Raw genomic sequence first — 24,336 nt, 5'->3', positions numbered from 1 at the left:
TGGGCTGTGTTCAAGTACTTAGTTTTTTGTGATTTTGTTGATTGATGGCATACACACTTTGACCCTGTGTACAGTTTTACTCATGTTTGTTAATGTAAACACAGTGAAAATTACACGAATACTGAAATTTTGTGACAAAAGCAAAATCTGGGGTGCATACCATTAGGGTGGTTTCATTAATTGAACACATCGTGATACTACAGAGATGAAATTTGGCAGTTCTGTCTTCAGTTTTGTTTTGCTCAAAAATTCTGATCAAATTCATATTTTTGATACAAATATTATAATTTCTTGATTAGATTTTAGTTATGTACAGTGTCACTGATTATAGCTTTTACAGTTAATCGTTTTTTTCTCCATGTCTAATTTTTTTTTTTTTTTTATCAATTTTGCAAATTTCAGTGTTAGAAAAACCTCTGTCACATTTTGCCTATACAGGTGTAGCTTTTACCATTTTAGTTTATCTTATTGATTTATAGTTCTTATGAAGTAGGCAAAAGAGAGATGGTCTTAGCTAGTCATTGGGGAAATTGGGAACACTTTCTTTGGCAATTCTAGTGGTAGACCTTGGCAGCACAAAATATCACCGCAGGGAGGAATTGCACAGGGTCCTGATGTTCATTAACACAAACAGTGAGAAAATGTTACTCCCCTAACTTTTTAGATTTATATTTATCATCAAGATTCTATTCTATATTAGTAGTCAGTGATAAAAAATATCATTTAAGCTTTGAAGTTTTATACTCTTTACTAGAAACAAAACTTGACTTCCTGAGGCTTCTTATAGACTACACTTAAACGGTCCAAATACATTTTCCCATGCAAGTCTACTTTACAGTCACTTTCAATACGTGTGTATTGAAAAGTATGTAGCACATTTCCTCCAAACATCTTCTTCCGAAATTGGGATTTATATTAAAGGTTTGTGCGTCTTCTACACCAGCATATACAGAAGCTGACTTTGGCTTCCGTATTGGTCATCTGCTTGCCATTTTGCCTGCCAGAGGGCACTCAAGAGGAGAGGAAGAGGTTCAGAAGTCAGAGTTTAATAATGTCCTATTATCATTAGTGGAGGAGAGAATATAGGACAGAGTGACTGCTTACCTAAGACCCACTTCATGATGAGCATTTCTGTCCAGGAGAATTGTGTGGTTTTCACTCTGAAGATCTGTTTCGGGTAGTCTGTGAAGGTTTCGTTGGGCAGGGTTTTAACGCCTTCAAAGCGGTCTGATGCATTCACAACTAACAGTCCCAAAAAGATTGTAAAAGAAACTGCATGGGCTACAAATTTCATGAAAGGGCTCCTCAGGGTTCTTCCTAGCTGGAAACAAAATATGTACAAGACATATTAAACTGGCAGCTGTAGGTGGGTGCAGGCTCTCTTTAAAATGCTTTTGCCAAAAGTTTAGCCAGAGAATCCATTATCTTGGACAGAAGCCGCTAACTGAACCCAGACCACATTTTCTCTTGTGCTTTTATGTGAGATGCTGCTGAACCAAATACATTTTCTGTTGACTTCCATTTTTTTCTATTTAAGAGATTTAGTGGGAGTGGTACAGAGCAGGAGTAGAAGACACTGATGTATCATCATTTTATAATCTACACAGCATCTCGCAACCACATGGATACACATTTTATGCCATTCAAATCTGGAGGAAAATAACCTATCTCAGTAGAGTTCAGAATTAAAACAATTACACACTGGATATGCTCCCTTGCTCTTTTTTCCATTTTCCTGAGTTTTGTTTTTTGATGTTTTGTTTTCAGTGTTGCTTATAACTTGGTAAATTTGTTTAAACTATACATTTCCCACTAGGTACTGCTTTAGCTGTATTCCAAGAAATTTGGACAGGTAGTATGTTCATTGATATTCAGGTATAAATATGTTATAGTTTCCCTTTTGATTTCATTTTTTACCTCACAGGTCTATTTCCAGACATATAGGACTCCCCTCACCCCCTGTACTTTAAAAAATCATATTTTTATTACAGCTTGTGTGTCGATCATAGCCTCTGTGATGCTGCTGTAAAACTTACTGAGGTTTCCCTTGTGGCTCTAGTGCATCATTAACTTGTGCGCTTGTTCCATGTGAGCCTGAGATGATCCAGGAGATGCCCTGTTAGGGAGCAAGTGTTGGCCACATCTTCTCTAGCCCTGGTGTGCCATCCAAAGGCTACTTAAGTCTTTGAGAACTAACCTGCAGGCTACACAGTGAGTCTCCTGACCCCTGTTGATGAACTCGTGTGGGTCCCTTGTAGGTCACTGCCATCACTTGCACCTAAGCACCAAAACTTACTCCTCACCCTGTACACCCTGTACACCAGTCAGATGAGAGCAAAGAGAGGAACCTTTTCTGAAGCTCACTTCCCTCTCCAGAGCAGATGTTCATCTGTAGCCAGTGCCTGGTTAATTGATGTTCACATTCTGACTCATTCAGGAGTCCTAGAGTGAAATGTCACCCAGGAGATAGAGTATTGGTTCAGTAGAAGATCAATTACAGGGGTTTTTGCAGGTAAAATTTCCCTAATTATGACTATGTTTGACATAACATTTATAAATCAGATGGCTTGATAATGTTCTTTTAATATGCTTCAGCATGGTAATCATCCACTTTAATTGTTCTGGTTATGACTAACGTGATTTATTATGATTCTAATGCTATAGAACCTATGTATTGAAATTAAAAAATGCTATTTTTAATTAAAAAAAAAACTTGGCATCTCAGGTCTAGACATTGGGAATCCCTACTATGCTGGAAAAAACTTATTTCAATTCATTTGCATTGTCAAATATCATATGGCACTAATTCTAGTGGCCTACAGACATTTTGTAAATGGCACTCGTTTGTAATGTTCATTATTTACAAAATAGGACTGTAGCTTAGTTTTGATCATACATAGATGTTTTAAATTTGGAATGCACAGGCTAAATCTAAGGACAAATAAAACATCTCACATAAATTCAGTAAGAAAACTGAATTAAACCATGTCTTATTTTGATTTATATATCAAATAGCTGGTTTGAATTTTTTGCCATTTTAGCTGACTGTGTTGGAATCTTGAAGCCCCGTTTCCCAGCCAGGATGCTCGTGTACCCAGGAGTCATCCTTCAATAGTCACTGCATTGTTTCTTGTCAGTGTGTCCTAGCTGGGGTAGTGGTGAGAGTCGAGGGAAGGTGGAGCCTGACTGAAGGGTGGGAAGTGGGGTAGGCTGCGCAGAGGGAAAGGGATGTCAGATCTTGTGTGCCCCAGCAGGGTCCCAGAAATATCAGAAAAAGATAGGGACCATGGGGAGAGACCCAGCTCTTCAGGGATTAATGGCCAGGTTTCCCCAGTCCTTTATCATTAGGCTCTATGTCTTCTGGTGACAACCTGGAGGAGGACACAGGGACACTGCTCCTTCTCACCCATGTGAGGTGCCTGACACAGGAAGCTACACACAGCTGAACCTGAGCTGGCCTTGGTATTTCCCAGAAGACACGGTTTGAGGAATTTAATCTTCTCTTTGTTACCTCCTTCAGGTTCTTATTGTCTGGCAGAAGATGAGACTGTAAAAATTACTGTATCTACTACAAACATAAGAAAAAACTCTGATAAGGCTCTTGTGGTGCCGTGTAAGATGAGCCTGGGTTCAGTCCCCACTCGATCTGAGCCCTAGGGAGGAAAGGTGAGGTTAGGTATTAATGCTCCTTTCCTCTTTTTCTTCTGGGCTTCAAGTCTTCTTTTTAAATGGTCAAAATTTGATAAAGGTCAGCTAAGATCAAATCATGTTAATGGTTTTCTTTTTTTTTCTTTTCTTTCTTTCTTTTTCTCTTTTTTTCTTTTTCTTTTTTTGTTGTTGTGTGTGTGACATTTCCTATTTGTCTCACAAAGATAATTTTTGAGACAAATTACACCTGGGGAAAACTTCTCCTTTCACAAAGCCACCAGGTGAGATAAAAGAAAGGAGAAAAGTCAGCCAAGCATGCCAGCAGCTCATAGCTGGGTCAAGTAACAGTGGTAGGTGTAAAAAAAAAAAAGATGGTAGAGCTTTGGGAGATGTAGACCTTGGTGTGGTCTGCCGTTTGCTCACCAGTGCAAAACTGGTGAGTCTGAATAATGGGCTTAAGCAGCTCTGTCATTACTTGGACCTTGTGAGCAGAGAACTGATACAGGAAATCTAGGCTTGTAGTATCCAAGTACTCTGGCTCACTTCAAACCTCCTGTGTACTATTCTTAAACTCTGAGAAGTATATGAATATGAGAGCAGTTGAGTAGTATTCTTGAATTAGCTGCAAATGAATGGCCTTCATGAGCAATCAGAGGTGGAGTTTTATTGGTTAGCAAGCCTTTGTGTTCCATGCCACTGGGCTCTTAGCCATAACCATAAGTGTAGTCATCTAAATGGGGACCTGGTAGCCACATGCCTGCAAGGTAGGTAATATCTGCAGAAGGAGACCCAGAGAATGTTTCTGACATCTCTCCCCAGTCTTGTACCACCAGAGCCCCCCTCAGCAAATGCCACCCTCACTTGCCACCATGTGCCAGTGGCATCAAGGAAGGGCTCAGTGAAAAATATGGATCATGTTCCAAAAAGAAACATGCACAGCTTCAATGCCAGAGTGGTTCTCAAATGTTAGAGATCCTGGTTAAATTAGGGGTGGGTTTCTCCATATGCTCCCTTTCAAATGCTTAATCAACATGTCTAACCTGGGGCTCAGGAATCTTCTTTTTTTTTTGATCGGGGCAGGGGGTTGTTCACTTGGTGTCTTTAATCTGGGTGTTCTCACATTACCTTGTGAATCCACCCTTTGTCCTGCGGGCTGAAGAGGTGCTGAGTGATAATGGACTCTTGAAGGTAGGGTTTCTCCAGAAAGAAGAGGAAAGAGTAGAGTTTCATGTCATGGTTTTGACTCCTCCCTTCTAGAAAAGTCCTGCCATCTCTAAATTTCTGAATCAGATGCATTGCAAAGTCAAGTAAGCAACAGTTAAGATACTTATATTCAGTATTGAAGGTTCTAATGCTGCCGATGTACTGGAAAGTGTGGGAGGGCAGGCCTCTGTGTGTGTGCGTGCGTGTGCACTCATGTGCAATGGTTAAGGTCAGGTCTCTGGAGCCAGAGATCCTAGATTTCAATCACAGCTCCATAGTTTTTGGCATGTTACTTAGTTCCTCTGTGTCTTAGTTTTTTCATCTGTAAAAAGGGGATAACATATAACTTGTTACATAGGGTTGATGTAAGAAGTGAATAACGTGCAGAAAGCTGAGCAGCTCCTGGCACATGTGAAGCATATGTGAAGTGCCAGGAAGCACTTACTATGTGACACTGGAGGGCCTCACGCAATTCTCCTAAGGGGAAACTTAAACTCAGCTGGCTCTTAAAAAGCTTGTACACAAGGGTTCACAAGGTGGAAGCTACACAGAGTCCTAGTGCATTTATGCCATGAGCTCTTCTGGGGTCCTGTCTATGTGCAACATGTTGCTGGACACTGGAGGGCCTAGAATAAGCTGTAAGGGTTGGTTCTTCCTTTCAATGTTGCTACTATCGATGGAGAGTTGGGGAGAGAATGTTGCAGGACTCAGACCGGGCTACGTGTGGAAGTGATCAGCCTTCTGGTACTCTTAAATCCTGTCCTGGCAAGGTGTCAGGTGAGGGACTCTCCTTTTGGATTTGAGAGCAGACACTTTTGTAATATAAGAGCAAAATACGCTCTATTTCCTGGCACAAATTTCCGCTCCATGGCAATGCTTTAAAAATTGCAGCATCATTTTCTTTAATCTAGTGCTGTCTGCTAGGGGCGAATGACGGGGGGCTCAGAGGCCTTTGACATCATTGTCCTCTCCTGGTTGGCCCTGGACTGCATGGTGTGAGGACCCTTGTGTCAAACCACTTCAGCTTTGGCAAGGCAAAGCAGGGATCTTCCAAAGCTGCAGAGTTCCTTGCACCTCCTCACTGGGTGTTTTTGTTTGGCACCAGGCTGAGGGGTCAGGGCGTGGCAGCTAACACTTTGGCATTCCTCAGTTGAGAGTTATGTGGTAGTATGTGGACTGATGGACCGTATAATGCAGAGACCTCAGGTAGGAGGCTGAATGTATTTACAGCTCTCCTTGTCTGAGTCCTGGGATTGATTTATAAGGATAATTAAACAGTCAAGGTTAACAGGCTTGGAGGAAATCAGTTTCACCTCTCACACCCTTATAATGAAAACTTGTGTGGTTCCTCAACACTTGCATCATGTGGACTTCTGCCCCAGTCCACCTGCTGTAGAGACACTGTTTGAGCCCTTGAGGATGACTGTTCTTCTTTCAGCTCTCAGATTTTAATAGGCAGACAACCTAAATTATGAATTGGAATGGAATAGCAAAGGGTGGAAAACAGGCTATACACACCCTTGGCATCAGAGCCATTGTTGAGAGGAGGAAGAGCTTGGTGGGAAACGATGGACCTGAGAGCATTGGTGCAGGCTAGAACTCACCAGCCTCCCAGTGTGCTGCATGACCTCAGCCGTGTTCGTGATTAAGATGAGAAATGATCAAAAAAATGTCACTGTTCTCTTTATTGACCTTGACAGGCCTGTCCCATGATCCAGACCTGGCATTATCACCTTAGGTACACATCTGTGATTTGGTTACCCTCTTCAGCCACTATATTACTAAGCTGAACTTCTGTTGAAACTCTCATAATCCTTATAATATCCTTATTTAGCTTTCTTTCATAGGGACCCTCAAAACTTTAAATAAAAGTAGAATTGACAGCAGTGGGAATTCAATGGGAAAGAAATGATGAGATAATTTTAGCAAGCCAATCAAGTAATTTTGATGTCCCTAATGGTCCCTAAATTAGGGCAGCAGCTATTAAGTGTAAATGCAGTGTTAATTTGGAAACAGAAACTTCAATATTTGTTAGACGTTGATGGACATTAGCTGACTGATGACGTTTAGCAGTAACATTTTACGAATATGTTTATAAAAAAATCAGCGTATAATTTCTTTGAGGCAGGTGTCAAATTGTGGTTAGAATATGAAGTTGCTGGAATGACGCTGGCTTTTCCATAGATTTATTGGACAGGTATAAAGGAAGTGACCCCTTGGGAGGAGGGATGCTAGCACATTAACAGAATTCTCCACTGTGCCACTTTTCTTGGGAGGACATTGTATTCTGGAGCCTTTGGAGAGTCCTGGTTTCTTCACATGGAAGATGTGACCCTTTTATAATCCCCAGTAATGTAATATATTTGCCAAACTTGAAAGGATTTCTTTCAGAGTGGTGAAAGGAGAGACTAAAAATATCTTGGCTGTTTTATCTGTCCTTTGACTGCCTCAGAGCCACTTTGACAACTAAAGTTTCCCTCTTTAATGAGAGAATCTTTCCTCAGAATGAGCAGTGCCAGCAAGAATTATCACATGCCACAGACTAAGACTTGTCACTCCAATATGGACACACCCTTGTGTTGAACTCAGACTTGCAGCCCAGAAAGTGCTCAGAAGGCACAGGTGGCATAATGGCCAGCTCATATTTATCTTTAGTGCTCTTTTTTGGAGTATTACTGGAAGCTCTGGGAACACCAGATGTCAATCAGACAGGTATCTGAACAGAGGAGAGGAAGCCTCAGCCATTGGGTTAAATTTTCCTGCAATCATTTCTTCCAGAATGTTCTAGAAGTCGACTGTAGGTGTGACCGTATGTTTCATGGTGGTATCAGATTCCAGGATTTATATCGGACCCCAGGAAAGTCCAGAATTCCCTCCACCTTTATGCATCTTTTTTTTTTTTTTTTTTTTGGCATCACATCTTCATGATATTGGCCAAGATGATTCTTCTTAGACCTACTGAAAATCTAAACAATTTAGTCAGCAACTGCAATATCATTTCTTCCTCAATATTTCCCTAGGCCACCAAGCAGGCAGAGGCAAACCAATTTGTTGGTGTTGGCTAGTCCGTTTTCTGGTAGCTGTCACATTTGGTTTTAAAAGCAAAAGTGAGGATTGTCAGTGTTTTGTCTACCAACTGGCTATCATTTTAATGACTGGAAGTCCTGAAATTAGTTTGGGGATCACAGAGTATGGAGGTGAGCATCCCTGTCCATCTGTGATGACTCTGGAGGAAGGCAAGGACCTAACCTGCGGTACAGACTAGAGAATTCCAGGATGAAAACATGTGCCTAAAACCAGTGACCTACTCTAACCCAGTTTTAAGTCTGGTTAGGTTTTTTTATGCACTGTACTTTTTTCAGCTTGTAATGAAAGAGAAAAAAATTGCCTTCATTTACATATGTATCATTTGGGGAGTTCCGATTTAGAAATCCATGACATGGTAGACTGTCAAAGAAACAAAATCCTCAGTAGATGTAAGGTTGAATACCACACGTATTCAGTTTGAGGCCTTTTATATTTAGTACCATTTTACAGAAGAAGGAGTCTGAATCCTCCCCTCTCTCGGTGGCCCACGTCTTACTCTAAGGCAGTGAGCTCACTGCCTGCCTGGTTGGGTGGTCTCAGCAGCAGCCCTGAAGTGTTGGGCCCATCATCCTGGCAAGAGATTCCTCTTAGTGGTGTTGACAAGAGGTTCCATTTAAAACATTTTTTTTTTTTTTAAATGAGAGGTTCCATTTTTCATGAACCACATTGGCTGATCGCATTCCCTGTGGAATCATTTCTCCATGATTTAGTCCCATACGTGCTAACCTTGCCTGAAGCTGCAGTGACTGCTATGGCTCTTTGAGGCTCGGGATCAGATGGCTGGGCTGTAGGGACGGTGGTGTGGCAAGGTTGGCAGCTTGGCACGCGTGTGGGCTCCACTCCCTCCCTCACCAGCAGGCACCGGACATGCCCCTTCCCCATGAGAAAAGAACCCAGCTCTGCACCTTTCCAGCTCTCTTTCTTTCCTTTGTCTTTTCCTTCTTGTGACCTAATTAGCTGCCCATGTGGGACAGAGCCCAATGAAGGAAGCCAGGGAAACTGGGACGATGTTGAGATGGGTCTGCAGTGTCCCCAGATGAGCTGCATTGGACTCTCAGCCTATTAGTTATTTCTCTTTTCTGAACCTACTTCATAAAATATATGTGTCAGAATGTAATTGAGGGAGGGAAATGAGATATTCCATGAAAAGGGCTTAGCCAAAAGAAAGTACTCAATAAATGTTGGCTCTTCCTATTACCATTATTATAATTATCAAAGTGAGTGTAGAGGACATGTCTAGGACATCGCATAATTAGAAGAGCAGAAGTGCCCTGTATTCCCTCTCTCTTCTATTATTGATCAGATTATGGCTCATGTATTTTAAATTCCCCATATTATCACTCCTCTCTGTTTAAAAAAAAAAAAATGAAAAAACAAACAAAGAGCCCAGGTCTGTGTGGTTTTCTACTTGAGCTGAGTATCTCAGGACTATTTTCTTTAAACACGGGAAGTGCTCAGCTGTTGATCTGAACAAATGGACTTGAGGTCATGCTAAGAAGAGAGAAGAAATCACTGCAAACGACATGCACCTTAAGCAGTCTGTACCTTGCTGCACGGAGCAATCCAATAGGCTATGGCGAGAAAAGGGAGGCCTAGGGAGACTCCAAAGACAGCCAGGAATTTCACAGCGATAGACTGTTGACGTAAGCCTGAGAGATTTTCATACCACATGGTAAGCAATTGCTGCTGACAGTTAGGATGAGCAACGAACTGTAAAAACAAAACAAAAACAAAAACAAAACGCAAACAGGAAAATGGCATCGGTAGCACTTGAACAGTATACGACCTATGAGTAGCTCAGGGCTGAGATGTTTTACCTGGGATGTGGCCTGGGTGTTAGAGCAGAGCAGCGGGCAGGTGACCGCTGGGCCCTTCCAGCTTGAGGATGCTGGGTGTCTTGGCACTGAGGTCAGAAGCCTGACAGGACTGGCTGCATCAGTGCTTGGTACTTATCTCGGGCAGAGTTCATTTGGGAGGCAGCATGAGTAATGAATGGAGCACGGATGGGCTGTTGGAGTCCCACATGGGTTTGAAATTTGCTCTACCATTTTCTAGCCAGGTGACCTCGTGTCACTTACCTAATCACTGTGAGTTTCAGTACCTTATTTGCAAAGCAGTCTGTTATCTTGTAGGATTAGCTGTGGTTGCAGAACTGTTCTCTCTTTTCCTCTACTAAGAAAAGTGTTCTGGAGAACATATTAAAACTGAGTATTTCCCTACTGGGTTTTAGTGGTGTTTGCTTGGCCACATAGAACTTTTTGTGGCCTGCTAGAGCATTGATATATGGTGTCCCTGGTATAGTAGCTTCTCACTGCTACCTCTCTCTCTTGCAACTGCCTTAATGCCCAGGTTACAAGACCTCTTATGGCCATTTTGTATCACGTGACCTCACCCCTCTGGATATAGCTTACTGGACTAGGTGAAGAACCCTGACTTAAACTGGCCTGTCAGGTTTTCTCACTGCGATATTTGGGACTAATTGAGAGGGGCAGTTTCTTTATTTACTGGGAAGTTAACAAGTAATCTTGGGAGGTGTGGGTAACCATCTTCTATTGCACGGACTAAGTAGCCAAACAAGCCAATTCAAAGGAAAGAAGAATGAAGATGTGTAGAAAGAGGCTCAGATAGATAGTGTGTGCCCCTCTCTGGGGCCTCGCTCCACTCTGCCCACGTGGTCCATGAGACACTCTTTTATTCATATACAGAGGCTTCCTTATTCTGCTCTATCCAGCAAGTTGGCTTGAGCTGCTGCCACCCAACAGCCTTTTTCTGCAAATATTTGGTGCCACTTGGCCATGTGTTGAGTTGATGTTGAGTCCTGGTCACTGGAAATGGGTAATTGGTAAGTAAAATTTATGGGAATGAAGTTTACGTTTGAGAAAACTTTACTCACTAGCTTATTTTCTCCTTGTGACAGGAGGAAGCCATTGATTGCTTTTGGTAGCCCTGCTTTTTGGCCCTGCAAAGTTTAGCCATGTATCCGTGGATTGGAACAGACAGACTGGGCATTCTTTAAAGGGTCTGACTTTTCATATGATTACACAGGAGCATAATATGCCAATTTTCATCCCATGTGCCTCACTGGGTATTAAGGAGACATGTATAGTGGTTCTGAGCAAATGCAAAACAACTCCTTTTCATTGTTAAGAGTAACGTAAATACAACTGTTTTAAAACATTCTCAGTGCAAATGGCAGCATGTTCTTGTTTCCAGTTTCTGGGAACTCAAGGCAGAGGCCAAGTGATCTGTGAGTATACTATCAGTGGTTTGTTTGGCCATGCAGCAGCCCCCGATAATACCGCTACTCAAACATTAGTGAAAATGAGGCTTTTTGGGTAGCATCACTGGATCCATGGCAACCACTGTGGTCTTTCCCTCTAAGGACAAGAGCAGTGAATTCTCCTCTACCTAAGGTAGGAAACCCCAGGACAGCAGGTGATAGGCTTCCCTATGCCCTTTCTGACTCACAATACAGTGGAGAAAGCAACAGAAAATCATGTGGGTGTTTTAGTAATTATCAGCTTTCTGAGAGTTGAGGTCCCACAGAGGGATGGTGGGTGCGCATGTGAGCCAGTCAGTTTTGTTTGTCAACAGTCATCCTTCCTGGGTGCTGAAATGGCTCTGCTCTGGAGAAGGAGTCCAATTAGAGGGTGAGACGTACGCTTATGAAATAGCAGAAGACCCCTTGGCTCACCCTCTGGCTCCCTGCCCTGTAGCTGCTCTGGAAGGATTTCAGTGCTAAACCCCTCCAGTGGCCTCTCTGTATCTTGGGAGAGTCTGTCCATGCTTTTTCTGTTGCCTCCTGAAGAGAAGTCAGGACAAAAGATTGAGCAGCAGAGCTGGAGGGGAAGAAATGCTGAGAGAGAACACAATGGGGACCATTCCCAGTCTCCCTTGCCTGCCTCAGGGAACACTGGTCACAACTAAAACATAGGGGCTGTCTTGAGACTCTGTCTTCTTGTGGTCAGACATGTCCTAATTTTTATAGCTCTGTTTCTTCCCCCATAGTAAAGCACCCCAGCTCCAAACATGCTGTTTATTGGCAGACAGTCTTTATGGTATAATGCTCCCAGAAAGCTGACAGCAGCGGATAGCTAAAGCCCAAAGTGTTTGTCTTTATATGGGCACTTTTCTATAGTTGTGGTGGGCCTTTGAAGACAACTTTATGACATATAGTTCAGTGTGTAGCAAAAGATTTTTTCTACTGTGTTTTTGAAGCACAGGGAAATATCATCTGTGATCCCAGTAAGGCTAGAGTAATGTGAGACATGCCATCCGGACACAGAGAGCCAGACACTCTAACCAAAAAGGCACTCTAGCTAGGGAACTAAGGCAGGAAGAGTTCCTACAGGGTGGGGCTGGGATGAGGAGGTGGGCAGGGTAAGGATTTTCAAAAGTAGGGTCACAAAGGAATGGATGGAAGAGGAGCCCACAGCTGGAATAGAACGGGAACACAGAAAGTACTGTCTTGGGTTTGCTTTCTTTGGCATCTAGCTCGCAAAAGGATACATGATACCAAGAGCTTTGTCCAGGCCCTTCTTGCCCCAAACCATCTTGGACTGAGTGTGGCACACTTTTATGGAAGTTATTCACGGGAAGAACTGATGAGAACTCCTCAATTTTCCCAGCAGCGTGATTCACACTCGTCATAGCTGGGAGTTCCTGATGGCCTGGGGCTGAGAATCTGGTAAGGCGGGCATACGTGGAGCTGAGCAGTCTCTTCAGAGAAGATAACTCCAGCCATGCCCATGATGGGGATGGACTGTGCCAAGAACCGGGGTTGGAGAGGGAACTTGAGAGAGGTAAAACTGCAGAGAGATAGGAAGGAGGCCTGAGACAGAATTCCCTGCGATGGATGAGGAGACTGCTGGAAAATAGAACCTGAGAATCAGGAGGGACCGGGAGTCTTTTGGCTGCCGGTTTTTGAGTCCATCTTAAGCCAGTTTTCCCGGCAGCTTGTTTGACCAGACTTCATCGTTAATATAATAGCATTTATACCCAAAGCTACTTTTCTGTTGATATCTCACCTAAATGTCTTGTTCCTCCCAGCCCAAGGTGACATAGTGAGAATATAATGCTGGCATATGGGAACTCTTGGGCATGTTAGCCAAATTATGGCTGTTATTTGCTTTTATTTGATCCATGGGCTACCATTTTCTTTTTACAGCTCAAAGGAGAACCATCCCCTTCACTGTCTCCCTGATTTATATTCATACACAAGGACATAGCTGATGTTGTAAGACTAGTTGTTGAAGAGATACATTCCTTAACTAACTAACTAACTAACTAACTATATTTAAAGCTGTTTCAAGGGGGTGCTAATGCCCTTGGGCCAGATACTCCCATTGCAACATGGTCTAAGACTTTCCTGATGTGGGGTGGGTAAGAGTATGGACTGGTACATAGCTTCCTGGGTTCAAGTGCTGGCCCTGCCACTTGCTGGCCATATGTTGTCAGCTCATTGACTCTTTCCATGCTTAGCTTCCTTCTCTCTTCTAGAAATGAAGCTAATAATGAGGATTAAGTAAGTTAGTATTTGTAAAGTGCTTAGAATAATACCTGGCAAATAGTGAGCCCTATATCAGTATTCAGTAAATAAAAATAAATCCATGACTTTGCTTTCCTTGCCCATTTTCTCTTTCCCCTCTCCCTCAGTTTCTTTCTCCTACTCTCTGCAGGTCTTCCTCACCACCCTGTCTTTATTCTTACCTCCACATTGTTTTAGCAGCTATGTTCTTGAAGTGTTGGTGTCTCTGGAAAGGGCAATGTAGCCTAACCGTGTGGGTCAGGTCACTCCGTCTCTATCTAGTCCCTCCCTCCTCGTCCTCCACTAAAGGTGCAGCTTGATTTATCCATGCAGTTAGCTTAAAATGGGCTGGTCTCTGCTGTCAAGTGTATTCTACTGTACCCTGATTCCCTTCTACTGATTAAGGAGCAGTGCAGGTCACTGGACCTGTGGAAAGCCCTTCTCCTCCCTCCTCAATGCCCTGCCTCCCCCGTCCACCACCTTAAAAGCTTTTAAGTCCTGCATTTTGCACTTTTTGCAGGGAGGAAAAGAGGACGACATGACTACATTTGAGCTCAGAGGCTTTGAGACTGTGTGATTTCCATATCGTTTAAGCACAGATTTTTCTCTCTGACACTAGGTGTCATTTACAGAATGATGAGATGTGGCAATGCATGATTTGATAAGCTGAAGAATAACTTAGCTGGAGCAAAATTTATAAAATCCAGTGCTTATACAGAAAATTACTTTCTTTTATACAGATAAACCATCAAAGGGCCCAGTGATGTCTGATGTGACTGTGGTCAAGATTTTCCACTTGGCTTATCACCAGTGTTTGCTTATAGAAACCCGTTTTTCCTGGAAACTGTCTATGTAGGCCACAGACACTGTCTCAAGCTACAATCACCAAGTGGCTTTTCTTAGTGTGGACCATCCGTCTGAATTAGAATGATTCTGTGATGCCATTTCCTGTTTGGAGCATCTCATGGGATTAGGTTTAGGGGTGCTACTGTTTTCCTTCCCATCTTGTCTTGGGAAAGCTCTCAAGTTGTGGAAATTGAGGAGGGAAGAAGAGAAACAGAAATGTCAGTCATTTACTAATTTAGTTTGTTGGTGGTTCCTTTGTTTTCTCATTCACTTCACAAACCTCTCCTCAGTGCTCTCTCTCACCAGGTGCTGTGCCCAACATGGGAAATACAGAGCCAAGTCGCAGTCCTTGTGCACTTGGAGATCTCAGCTCTGTGACTCTGCAAGTAGAATGGGGCTTTGGAGTAACAACACCCTGCCGATTCTGGAGTAGACTCTCTGTGTTGGGTGAATGCATGAATGATGAGTGATCACTCCATCATTGGGAGCACTTGGTGTGCTTTCTCCCATGCGACCTAATACCGAGAGCCCCACATCCTTGGCACAGCCGGTTGCTTTGTTTCCATTGATGACCTTCAGACTGCTCTTCTCTGTGCCAGCACTTAGCAGGGTGGTTGCATTCACAGGCTCTGAGGCTGGCCCGTCCAGGTTCAGGTCCCAGATCTGCCATTTCCTAGCTGTGTGACCCTGAGCATGCCACTTCCCAGGTCCTAGTTTTGTGATCCATGGGAGAGGAGAATGTGTGTTGGGTGCTCAGAACATGACCTGGTGCTTAATATTAAAGGTGGGCATTGATATTATTACTGCTGCCATTATTACTCCCACTCTACTCCCACTCTAGGGATGTCTAAATAGTGCTCTTGGTTCTTTTCCTTGCTGAGTTTATGTCATTAGCAGAGTATTGAGTATCCATGGTGTTTTTAAGAGTTAAAAATTCCTGAAAAATTTAGTATGTTTGATTACAATAAAAAAGCAGAAATTGCCATTAATTTTAAGTTTTCAATTGACGCGGCATTCTGGTATGGGGTCAACATTTTCTCCATGCTCAACGAATCTGTTTATTTAGCCATGAGGCTCCCAAGTGGCCACCACAAGAGGATAGTCTGTGATAGATCTGGGTGGATGGCGGTGGGGGTGAGAAGAGAAAGGTGCTGGGTTTGGAACTTTGGATGGGGAATCCAAACAATCAGACCTCTTTCAAGGAGCCTGTCAGCCTGGGCACTAGACAAAGTAAAAATTCTTGAAGTCACAGCTCAAGTGTTTCTACTATTAATAATTGAAGGCCGGGGCGCCTGGGTGGCTCAGTCGGTTGAGCGTCCGACTTCAGCTCAGGTCACGATCTTGTGGCCTGTGAGTTCGAGCCCCGCGTCAGGCTCTGGGCTGATGGCCCAGAGCCTGGAGCCTGCTTCCGATTCTGTGTCTCCCTCTCTCTCTGCCCCTCCCCCGTTCATGCTCTGTCTCTCTCTGTCTCAAAAATAAATAAATGTTAAAAAAAAAATTAAAGAAAAAATAATTGAGGGCCTACCACATCAAGGGATTTTAGTTATGTTATCTATAATCTTCATAATAATCCTTCCAAAAATGAATGTGTGTGTGTGTGTATATATATATATATATATATATATATCCTCATATACAAATAAAGATGTGCTTTCATCCTCCTCTTGCAGCTGGGGAAAATGAGACTGAGTCACCTCAAACTGCCACAGTCCCACAGCTAGAAAGTGGTTCCAACCTGGGTCTTTCTGATTCCAAAGCCTGAGGTCTTTATATTCCACTCAGTTCCCTTTGGAATGCTGTTGATTTGTTTGGCTTAGATTTTAGTCCTTCCTGGTCTTAGTTCTCTGTCATAAATAAAACAGTAAAAAGCTAACATTTATTGAGCACTCATGTGGATGGGGCCTTGTGCTGAGCACCTTGTGAACACTTTCTCATTTAATCCTTTTAACACACTAGGGTGGGAACTCTCACGCCCTTTATAAAGTGGTACCATAACTGTTCACATCTGTCTCCAGAGTTGACATTCTCAACCACTTCCCTATATTTCCTCTCACAGCCGAAGCTTCCTGCATCTCTTCTGGGTCCCTTCACCATCTTGTTCTTTCTGCCAAGCAGGAAGTCATGTCTGTGAGCCTGCAGATTTCAGCTGTGCCACAGAGATGCACATAGGGTTTTCCAGCCAGAGTTCTGGGTGTCTCCTTTTCACTCTCTGGTGGTGGGCTGTGTCCTCTTGAGGGGGGACAGTCAATCTCTGACTTGCTTCTTCAGAGCAGTGAGAGTCCTATGCTAATCCCATGTCCCCTTCCTTCGCACTGTCTGGGATGGATGGAGAAATGGAGGCAGAAATGGAGGGGATTTTAACTGTAGAGAAAGAAAGCAAGTGAAAGGAAATGAAAGGAAGAAAAAGGAAGAAGAGCAGAGCAAAGGAAGGGAGAGTAGGAGTTGGTTCAGACCTGACTTTCAGCTGCTGCTGCAACTTGACTCCAACTCTTTTCCTTCCATCCCTAGTCTCTGTCCAGATTCTAGCAGCACTGTTCTCACAGCCTACTCCAAGCTTGACCATCGCAGACCCTTTGCTCAAGGTATCTCTGCTACCCAGTTTGCTTCCCCTTTCATCTTCACTATCCAGGTTTTGTTCAGCTCAGTATCTTTCTTGAAAGCTCACCCTCCCTACTCGGGTGAGAATCTCTCTTTCTCTCCTCTCATGCAGTTCTTAGTCTCTCCCTTTTATCATAGTTATATGCCTGGGTGATCCTCTACCAGAGAGAAAACTCCTCCTGGTTGGCTCCTATGGTCCTTAGTATAGTGCTCAATGAATGGGTACTCAGGCAGTGCTATTTGAATGAGTAAATGGCATAGCTAGAAGGTGGGTTCAGACTGAAAATCTGGAACCATCTACAGACCTTCCATACTCATCATCCCAGTTGTTTGGTAGATTCCCAGCACTTCTGGCTATGTCACCACAACTGGATAGACATATGGATATAAGAGGCTGAAAGTTTGCTTGGTCTCCAGCAGACATAATGAACAGACAGATGACTGAATTCACGTCTCGACTGAACTTATTTTCACTGTGGACGTGCCAGGAGATAGGAAAACAATAACAACAACTTGCTTCATTTCAGAAGGCAGTGGAACTAGAAGTTTAAAGATGTTATCAGGAAAAAATTCATACCATTATCTGGAGGGGCTACCCAGGAAATGAGCCAACAAGGGACATAGGTGTTGGCACTCAGGTCTAGGGGATTTTTGCTTCTTTGTTTGGTATGCGTTGCCTCAGCGCACTGCCTCACTGTCCCCACCTTTTGCAGTGCCATTTTCAAAATTCTCCATTTTCTTACTAGTCAAGTGTCTTTCAGACATCCCTCTCATTCATGGGAGAATCCATTTGGATGCCTGTACAGATAGATGTCTCTCACTCCATTCCAGCCTCCCCTACCTCATCTTCCACATGTGCACCCACAAGCTTAACCAGCCCTGGCATGCTTCTTAGTTATTCCTACAGCTGGGTGTCCTGCCAGGCAGCTGGCTACTCACTGAGCCATCCTGCAAATCTGCTGTGCAGCAAGAGGAGATGAGCACTTCTGAAGGCCCTTCACCCCTATGAAGGTTTGATATCATCTGATGAGTTGAATAGCTTACTCCATTGTTCTCTGTGCCTGTTTTCCAGGGACAGCAGGACACAAGAAACTCTCTCCCAGCTTAAATTAAGCAGTCCTCCAATTTCACAGACCAACTGGAATTACATAAATGCCCCAAACTGGTGGGTTACTCTGAGCACTGTATCTCTGACTTAGCTTCTCTCTTACCAGAGACAGAATGGTTTTCCGATGAAGACAGTTGTTCATGAATAGCCTGCGCTTTAGTCTCCGGGGCACAGAGACCTAAACGAATGGTGCTGGACTTCTCCCAGGGCTGTGGGTGAGCCATTTCCTGAGTGCAGGTGCAATGGCAAGGGGCCTTGCCTGACCCTTATGGAGGCGAATGCTAAGTATATGATTTTCCAGTGCTCACCAGGAGTCCTCCCACAGCCCTGAGCGCAGAGGGTGCTGATGACAAAACTTGGTTTCCAGTCTGCCTTCACTCTCACAGCCAGAGTCCCACTGTGGGCTCAGAGTGAGCTTCTAGCCAGCTCCAGATGACTGCCTCTGCTCTTTCGCAATGCCACAGAGAAGCCACTCACCATACCTGGGCAGTGACTCTGTCGTCCCCACTAAGGGTTATGTCATAGCCTGAAACCATAGCAGAAATGGAGGCAGCGTTTCGCAAACCTTCTTAGATTGTCTTCAACTATTCACCTTCTTGGACCTTCCCCTCCAGCCAAGCTGCTCTACATACTGTTCCCAAATATGGCCAGTGTAGCCTACCTGCCTGTGTTCATCTTGCCCTTCTCTGATTCAGTTCCTAATAAGCCTTTGAGACACAACTTTCTCCCACTTTCAAGTTCTGCCAATTCCCTCAACACCCTGAGATGTCTTGGACGCCTCTGGGTCTTGTTCTACGGCCCACTCACTTGGCAGTCATGGCTTAAGGGTCAAGTCGTGAAGAGCTGTACTATTGTGTTTACATCTTATCTCTTCCACTGTTATTAAGCTCTTTGAAGGAACCAACTGTCTGTATCCCCAAGAGTGTGCAGCCTTATGTTTTGCACATAACAGGTGCTCATAATCTTAAACATCTGTTGAGTGATAAATCGTGTGCTCTTCTGAAGCCTCTAAGATTTGCTTTATGATTTTCTCTGTGACTCATCTTTCAGAACAATTTCTAAATATAACAAATTTTGTATTACTCAGGTTCTGATGAACACTTAACTGTCTTCACATCTTTACTAGAAGGCAAACAGGGAGAGGTGATACAAACTAAACCAGACTTTTGTTTTCTTGTGCAGGAGAAGATTGAAGCATGAGACTAAAGTAGGGTTTGAGGATTTTCTTTTGGATTGGATGAGGATTGTTTAATTTCTATGTATGCCATTACCATTGCAAGCTAACATAAATCCAGAAATATTCACACAATAATGATAATAATTATTATTATAATAAAGAGTAGCTGCAGGCACCTGGGTGGCTCAGTTGGTTGAGCGTCTGACTCTTGGTTTCAGCTCAGGTCATGATCTCACTGTTCATCAGTTCGAGCCTCATGTCAGGCTCTGTGCTGACGGTGCAGAGCCTGCTTGGGATTTTCTCTTCTCCCTCTCTCTCTTCCCTTCTCACATGCTCTCTCTCTCTCTCAAAATAAATAAAAACTTAAAAAAAGAATAGCTGTTGTTTATTAAGCATCTATTGTATGTCAGGCTTTGTCCTTAACAGTCACCATATTATTTAGCCCTCATATCAATTCCTTGAGATGGCTGTTGTTATGTCAATATTTTATTTATTATTTTTTAAAAATTTTAACATTTATTTATTTTTGACAGACACAGAGAGACAGAACACGAGCCGAGGAAGGGCAGAGAGAGAGAGGGAGACATAGAATGTGAAGCAGGCTCCAGGCTCTAGCTGTCAGCACAGAGCCTGACACGGGGCCTGAACCCATGAACCGTGAGATCATGACCCGAACTGAAGTTGGACACTTAGCCCACTGAGCCTTCCCAGGTGCCCCAATTATGCTCTTATTTTAAAGATGAAAGTTTGAGACACAGAACTTCAGGAAGTTGCCTGTAATCACAAAGGCAATCATGACATGGTCTAGACTTGAAACCAGGCCACTCTGACTTCAAAGACAGTGGTTAGAACTGTTACCCTGTATTCCCACAAAGTAGATTTTAAATCAGGGAGACATGTCAAAGCACAAGGGACCACAGTGATTTCTCCAAGCCCACAGAGACCCAGGGACCTCATAATTTCAGATGCTGTTAGAACTCTCATCTCTCTGTGTTTCTGTCTGTGGGCCAGCCAAGTCCCAGTGGAGATAAAAATCAGGAATACATAAGGGGAAGGACTCAAGCCAGTTTCCTCAACAACTTTATCTTCCTAAACGGAATAAATCATCACACCAAAGACAAAATCCTGGGTGCTCTCTCCTGCATACAGACAAGAGCAGCAGCAGCTGATTGAGTAGTTGCTTAATGCCTGGTCACCACTTTGCCAGGGACTAGGTTAATGTCGAGGCCACCTAAGCACAGATTTACAGCATTGAAAAGTACAGACTCCAGTAAAAAAACTGCTTTGCTGAGGACCTAATTAGTATCTTGGGTCTCTTGCCAAATCCCACCTGACACAACTTGCTAGAAGAGCTGTAGTTTCACATAATTCTCTGAGCCTGAGTTCTGACTGAATAATGTTCCCAAGTTGGATCCGTAACTCTGCAGACTTTTCCTGGTGGCTTTGCTGTGCCTTAGGTGTAAAGATGCATGGGGGCGTAGAACATGCACTGGCTTTGGGGTCAGTCCACCTGGTGTAAATCTTGGCTCTACCACTGACTGGTGAGGGACTGAGTGGCTTAACTTCTCAGGTCTCAGTTTCTCCATCTATAAAATGACCCTAATCGTGCCTGACTCAAAGTATTTTTCAGGGGTTCAGAAAAAGCAGTTCAATTTTTGGTTTATGGTTCAATTTTGAAGTGCCAAAATACTGTTGTTTTTCTTCTGGTATAATATTTTATTTCTGTAATAAAAGTCAGAAATACAAATCATTTACATGTTAAGCCCTGTCCAAAGAATTATATAAAACATTAATTTTTTTTATCAATCAAGGGTATGCTCACTTACAGAATATTCACCTACAGTTTTCATGGTTTTTAAGTAGAGGAAGAAATTTGATTTAAATTTTTCTTGCAGAATAATTCTTATTCTAGTTCTAAGACTTTATCAACAAGGAGAACATATATTTAAAGGTACTGATTTTGATAAAGGTAATCTGCATCTATATTTAATGAAATAAAAGAAAGCAAAGACTGGAAATACTTTCTTGAAATAAAAGACACAGGTTTCAACCAAAACAAAAATTCTTTTCCTATGTTGATGGAACTAGTGGTAGGTAGTAGGGTGAAGTGGTCATGCATTTTCCAAAAAGGCTTTATCAAATTATCTACTAAAATATTAGGTCAGTTGCAGATGAAGAAATCAGAAGGAGCTCTTTGGAGTTGACTTATAACTTTATGATACCAAAATTTTCAAGTTTGTCTTGCAGAGAAGTGTACATGCATATAATTCAGCAATGATGTATTTGATATGCTTTACTTTTTAAAATCACACTTTACATTTTACCTTTATGTAATTATTTAAAAATCACACTTTAAAATTAATTTTGTCTTTTATGAATTTATATTATAATGCTCGTGTATGTGTAACATATATTTTGTCCATGTTTTATTTTTACTTGATGCTTTTATTTGTATATGCAGTTTTACACTTAAAACACACTCAGGATTAAGTGTCTTTTAAAATTTAAACTTTTTATTTATTATTTATTTAAAAATTTTTTTAATGTTTATTTTATTTTTGAGAGAGAGAGACAGAGCCTGAGCAGGGAAGGGCATAGAGAGAGACACACAGAATCCGAGGCAGGCTCCAGGCTGTGAGCTATCAGCACAGAGCCTGATGTGGGGCTTGAACCCACGAACTGTGAGATCATGAACTGAGCCAAAGTTGGACACTTAACCGATTGAGCCACCCAGGTGCCCCTAAAATTAAAGCTTTTTAAAATTTAAACTTAGGAATTTTCAACACTTATGAAATGTGACCATTACCAGTATTTTGATAATATGAGACATAAATCTTGAAATAAATCTTGACATACCATTACCAGTATTTTGATAATATGAGACATAAATCTTGAAACACCCTTGGTTCAGGAATAAGAAATAGCAGATATGTGACCCAAATGTTAACGGTCTTGTCAGCTGGTGAGTACAGACCAGCCCCATTGACATGCATCTGTCTGTCCAACGACCAGACGTGTAGTAAATGCTATTTGATACTTTGCACCAAGCACCTTCAGGTGTGGAGAATATAGTAGTAAGTGAGGCGGTCAAGTTTTTTGCCTTTGGGAAGATTGTGAATTTCCAAAACTTGCTACGTCAGAGCCCTTTCAGGCTGGATGGCAAGCAGTTTTTTATGATGGCCTCCTATGTGTTTCTACTTGAGTCACATACTAAATGTTCCCTGAAGTGTCCCCAGGTGGCTGATCCAGTGCATAGGTACAGCTGCTGTTGTGTCCCTGTAGCTCTGTTCTAGCTGTCCTACCGTCAGCTCGTTATTCTGTTGTTCTGCTTGCATGGACGCCTCCTGGGCTGGCCTGCACCTACCTCTGTAGTGTGTTTAGCCCTCTGCCCTCTACTCTGCTCTCATGACTTTCTTTCTCCTGCAGTTCTGCTGCTGGCCTGGGGGGCTCCCACGAGGTAGTGGATGCTGAATTCCTCAAGACCTCGAATGCCTTTGTTGTGAGGGCCATCCACTTTCTCAGCACACGTGGCCACTTGCTCACCATCATGTCTAATCTCCACATTTCCATCCGTCTACCCCAGAAATGCCTGTATCTTCTCATGCCCATCTTTTCTAGAGGGCACTCCCTCAATAGAGTCACTGGAACTAATGCCCAGGGTGAAGTAATGCCTTCCACTGTTCCACAGTTTCTCCTTCTCAGGGTTCAGGCCTGCATAATTCTGTTTTGATGATCCCAAGTAGATTACTCGTCTTATTCATGTCACCTCCATTTGACTACATGATTTAGTTTCCCAAAAGCCAGATGGATAAAGGTGTGAAAACCTGAGCCAGTACTCTTAGCTCCCTATATAAAGTTAGCTTGTCTTGGCTTATGGGGAGGTCAGGGAGGACCTGAGGACCACTTCATGCTGAACTCTGAACTCCTGTTCACCCCTATACTCAGGTTTTTCCCAGACTTCTCGTTTCTGGGAATTTGTCTTGCAGTCTTTCCTTAACATTAACCTTATTTCCTGCTCTTCCACTTCCCAGCACCAACCTGACCAACAAAGTGAAACCCAGTGTAGACAATGTTCAGGTTAGTTCTCACAAAGTTCTGGGCCCCATGCAAACAGTAGAGTGTATCTATGATGAATATTCCCTCCCCAACAGCTACCATAATTTTCCACATCTAGAGCACACAGACAACTTTTAAGGGGTGTTTCCTAATTCTTGATGTCGTGCTTCCATTTCTATCATCTGATACTTGAAGGGACATTGTTACTTGACGGAAAGCCTGGCACACACCTTAGCCAGATACGTAGCAAAGGTTGCTGTATTTTCCTCTTCGTGGTATCTGTGTCTGCTCTGTCACTAATGCTTCCAGCCTGGACATCCCCAGTTGCACCTTTTGTTTCTCCAGGAAATCTGGAAATTTATCACATCCAAGACACTGGGAAACCTAAAGTGTTTATTTCTGGTGGAGGCACACCCTGGTCATGCAGGTGACCGCTGGCTGTCATTCTTACATGTCAAATGATGGGTATGAATATTCAGCAACCAATGGAAAGGTCCCCTTGACACTTCTGTTTAGTATTTGAAGAGACACTAGTGCCCTTTGTCACTCAGGGGTCACACCCCAAGGTATATATATGTAGAAAATTTCCTGGTGAGTTAATTTTGGTCTTACTTTGGGTGCTGTTTTTTGTTTTTGTTTTTAATCAACCCATGGCAATAACGTCTTTATTTCTCTCAGAATGTTCATATTCTTCAGAAGTAGAAACTGAATCTCATAAGCAATTGTGATATGTTTAAGCTTACATGCATGTATGTATGCATAAATTTGTATCTGTCTGTCCATCCCTCCATCCATCCATCCATCCATCCATCCATTCACCCATATGCTCGTCCAGAAAATACCTATTGAGCCAGATACCACGAACACAAATGTTAAAAATAATGTTCTGGCTTTCATGGCCCTCTAAGTCTAGTCAGGGAGACTGGTAAACAGGAAGATTCATTGTAGCTCAGTCGGTGCTATAGCAGTGCTATCAGGATGCTATGAAAGAGCAGAGAAGAAGCAACCCATCCCAAGAGGGGATACGGAGGGGCAGTGAGGGAAGGCTTCCTGGAGGAGGAGGGTTTTTTGAGCTGAGCTAGAGAG

At 42.9% G+C, this 24,336-nt stretch overlaps 1 protein-coding gene across 1 annotated transcript in view; it reads right to left on the bottom strand.

Annotated features, from left to right (window-relative positions):
* Window positions 1-24,336, bottom strand: part of TRPC7 (transient receptor potential cation channel subfamily C member 7) — a 229,017-nt gene that overhangs the window by 48,829 nt on the left and 155,852 nt on the right. Inside the window, exons 4-5 of the mRNA XM_078450799.2 lie at window positions 9,484-9,648; window positions 1,105-1,321 (exon numbers count right to left, since the gene is read on the bottom strand). Of these exons, the coding sequence (XP_078306925.2) occupies window positions 1,105-1,321; window positions 9,484-9,648 (382 nt within the window). The remainder of the gene's footprint in view (window positions 1-1,104; window positions 1,322-9,483; window positions 9,649-24,336) is intronic.

Source organism: Panthera onca, chromosome A1 (assembly GCF_046562875.1).
Source record: "Panthera onca isolate mPanOnc1 chromosome A1, mPanOnc1 haplotype 2, whole genome shotgun sequence".
NCBI lineage: Eukaryota > Metazoa > Chordata > Mammalia > Carnivora > Felidae > Panthera > Panthera onca.
Note: the sequence above shows the minus strand (reverse complement) of the source record. Positions and strands in the feature narration are given on the sequence as shown.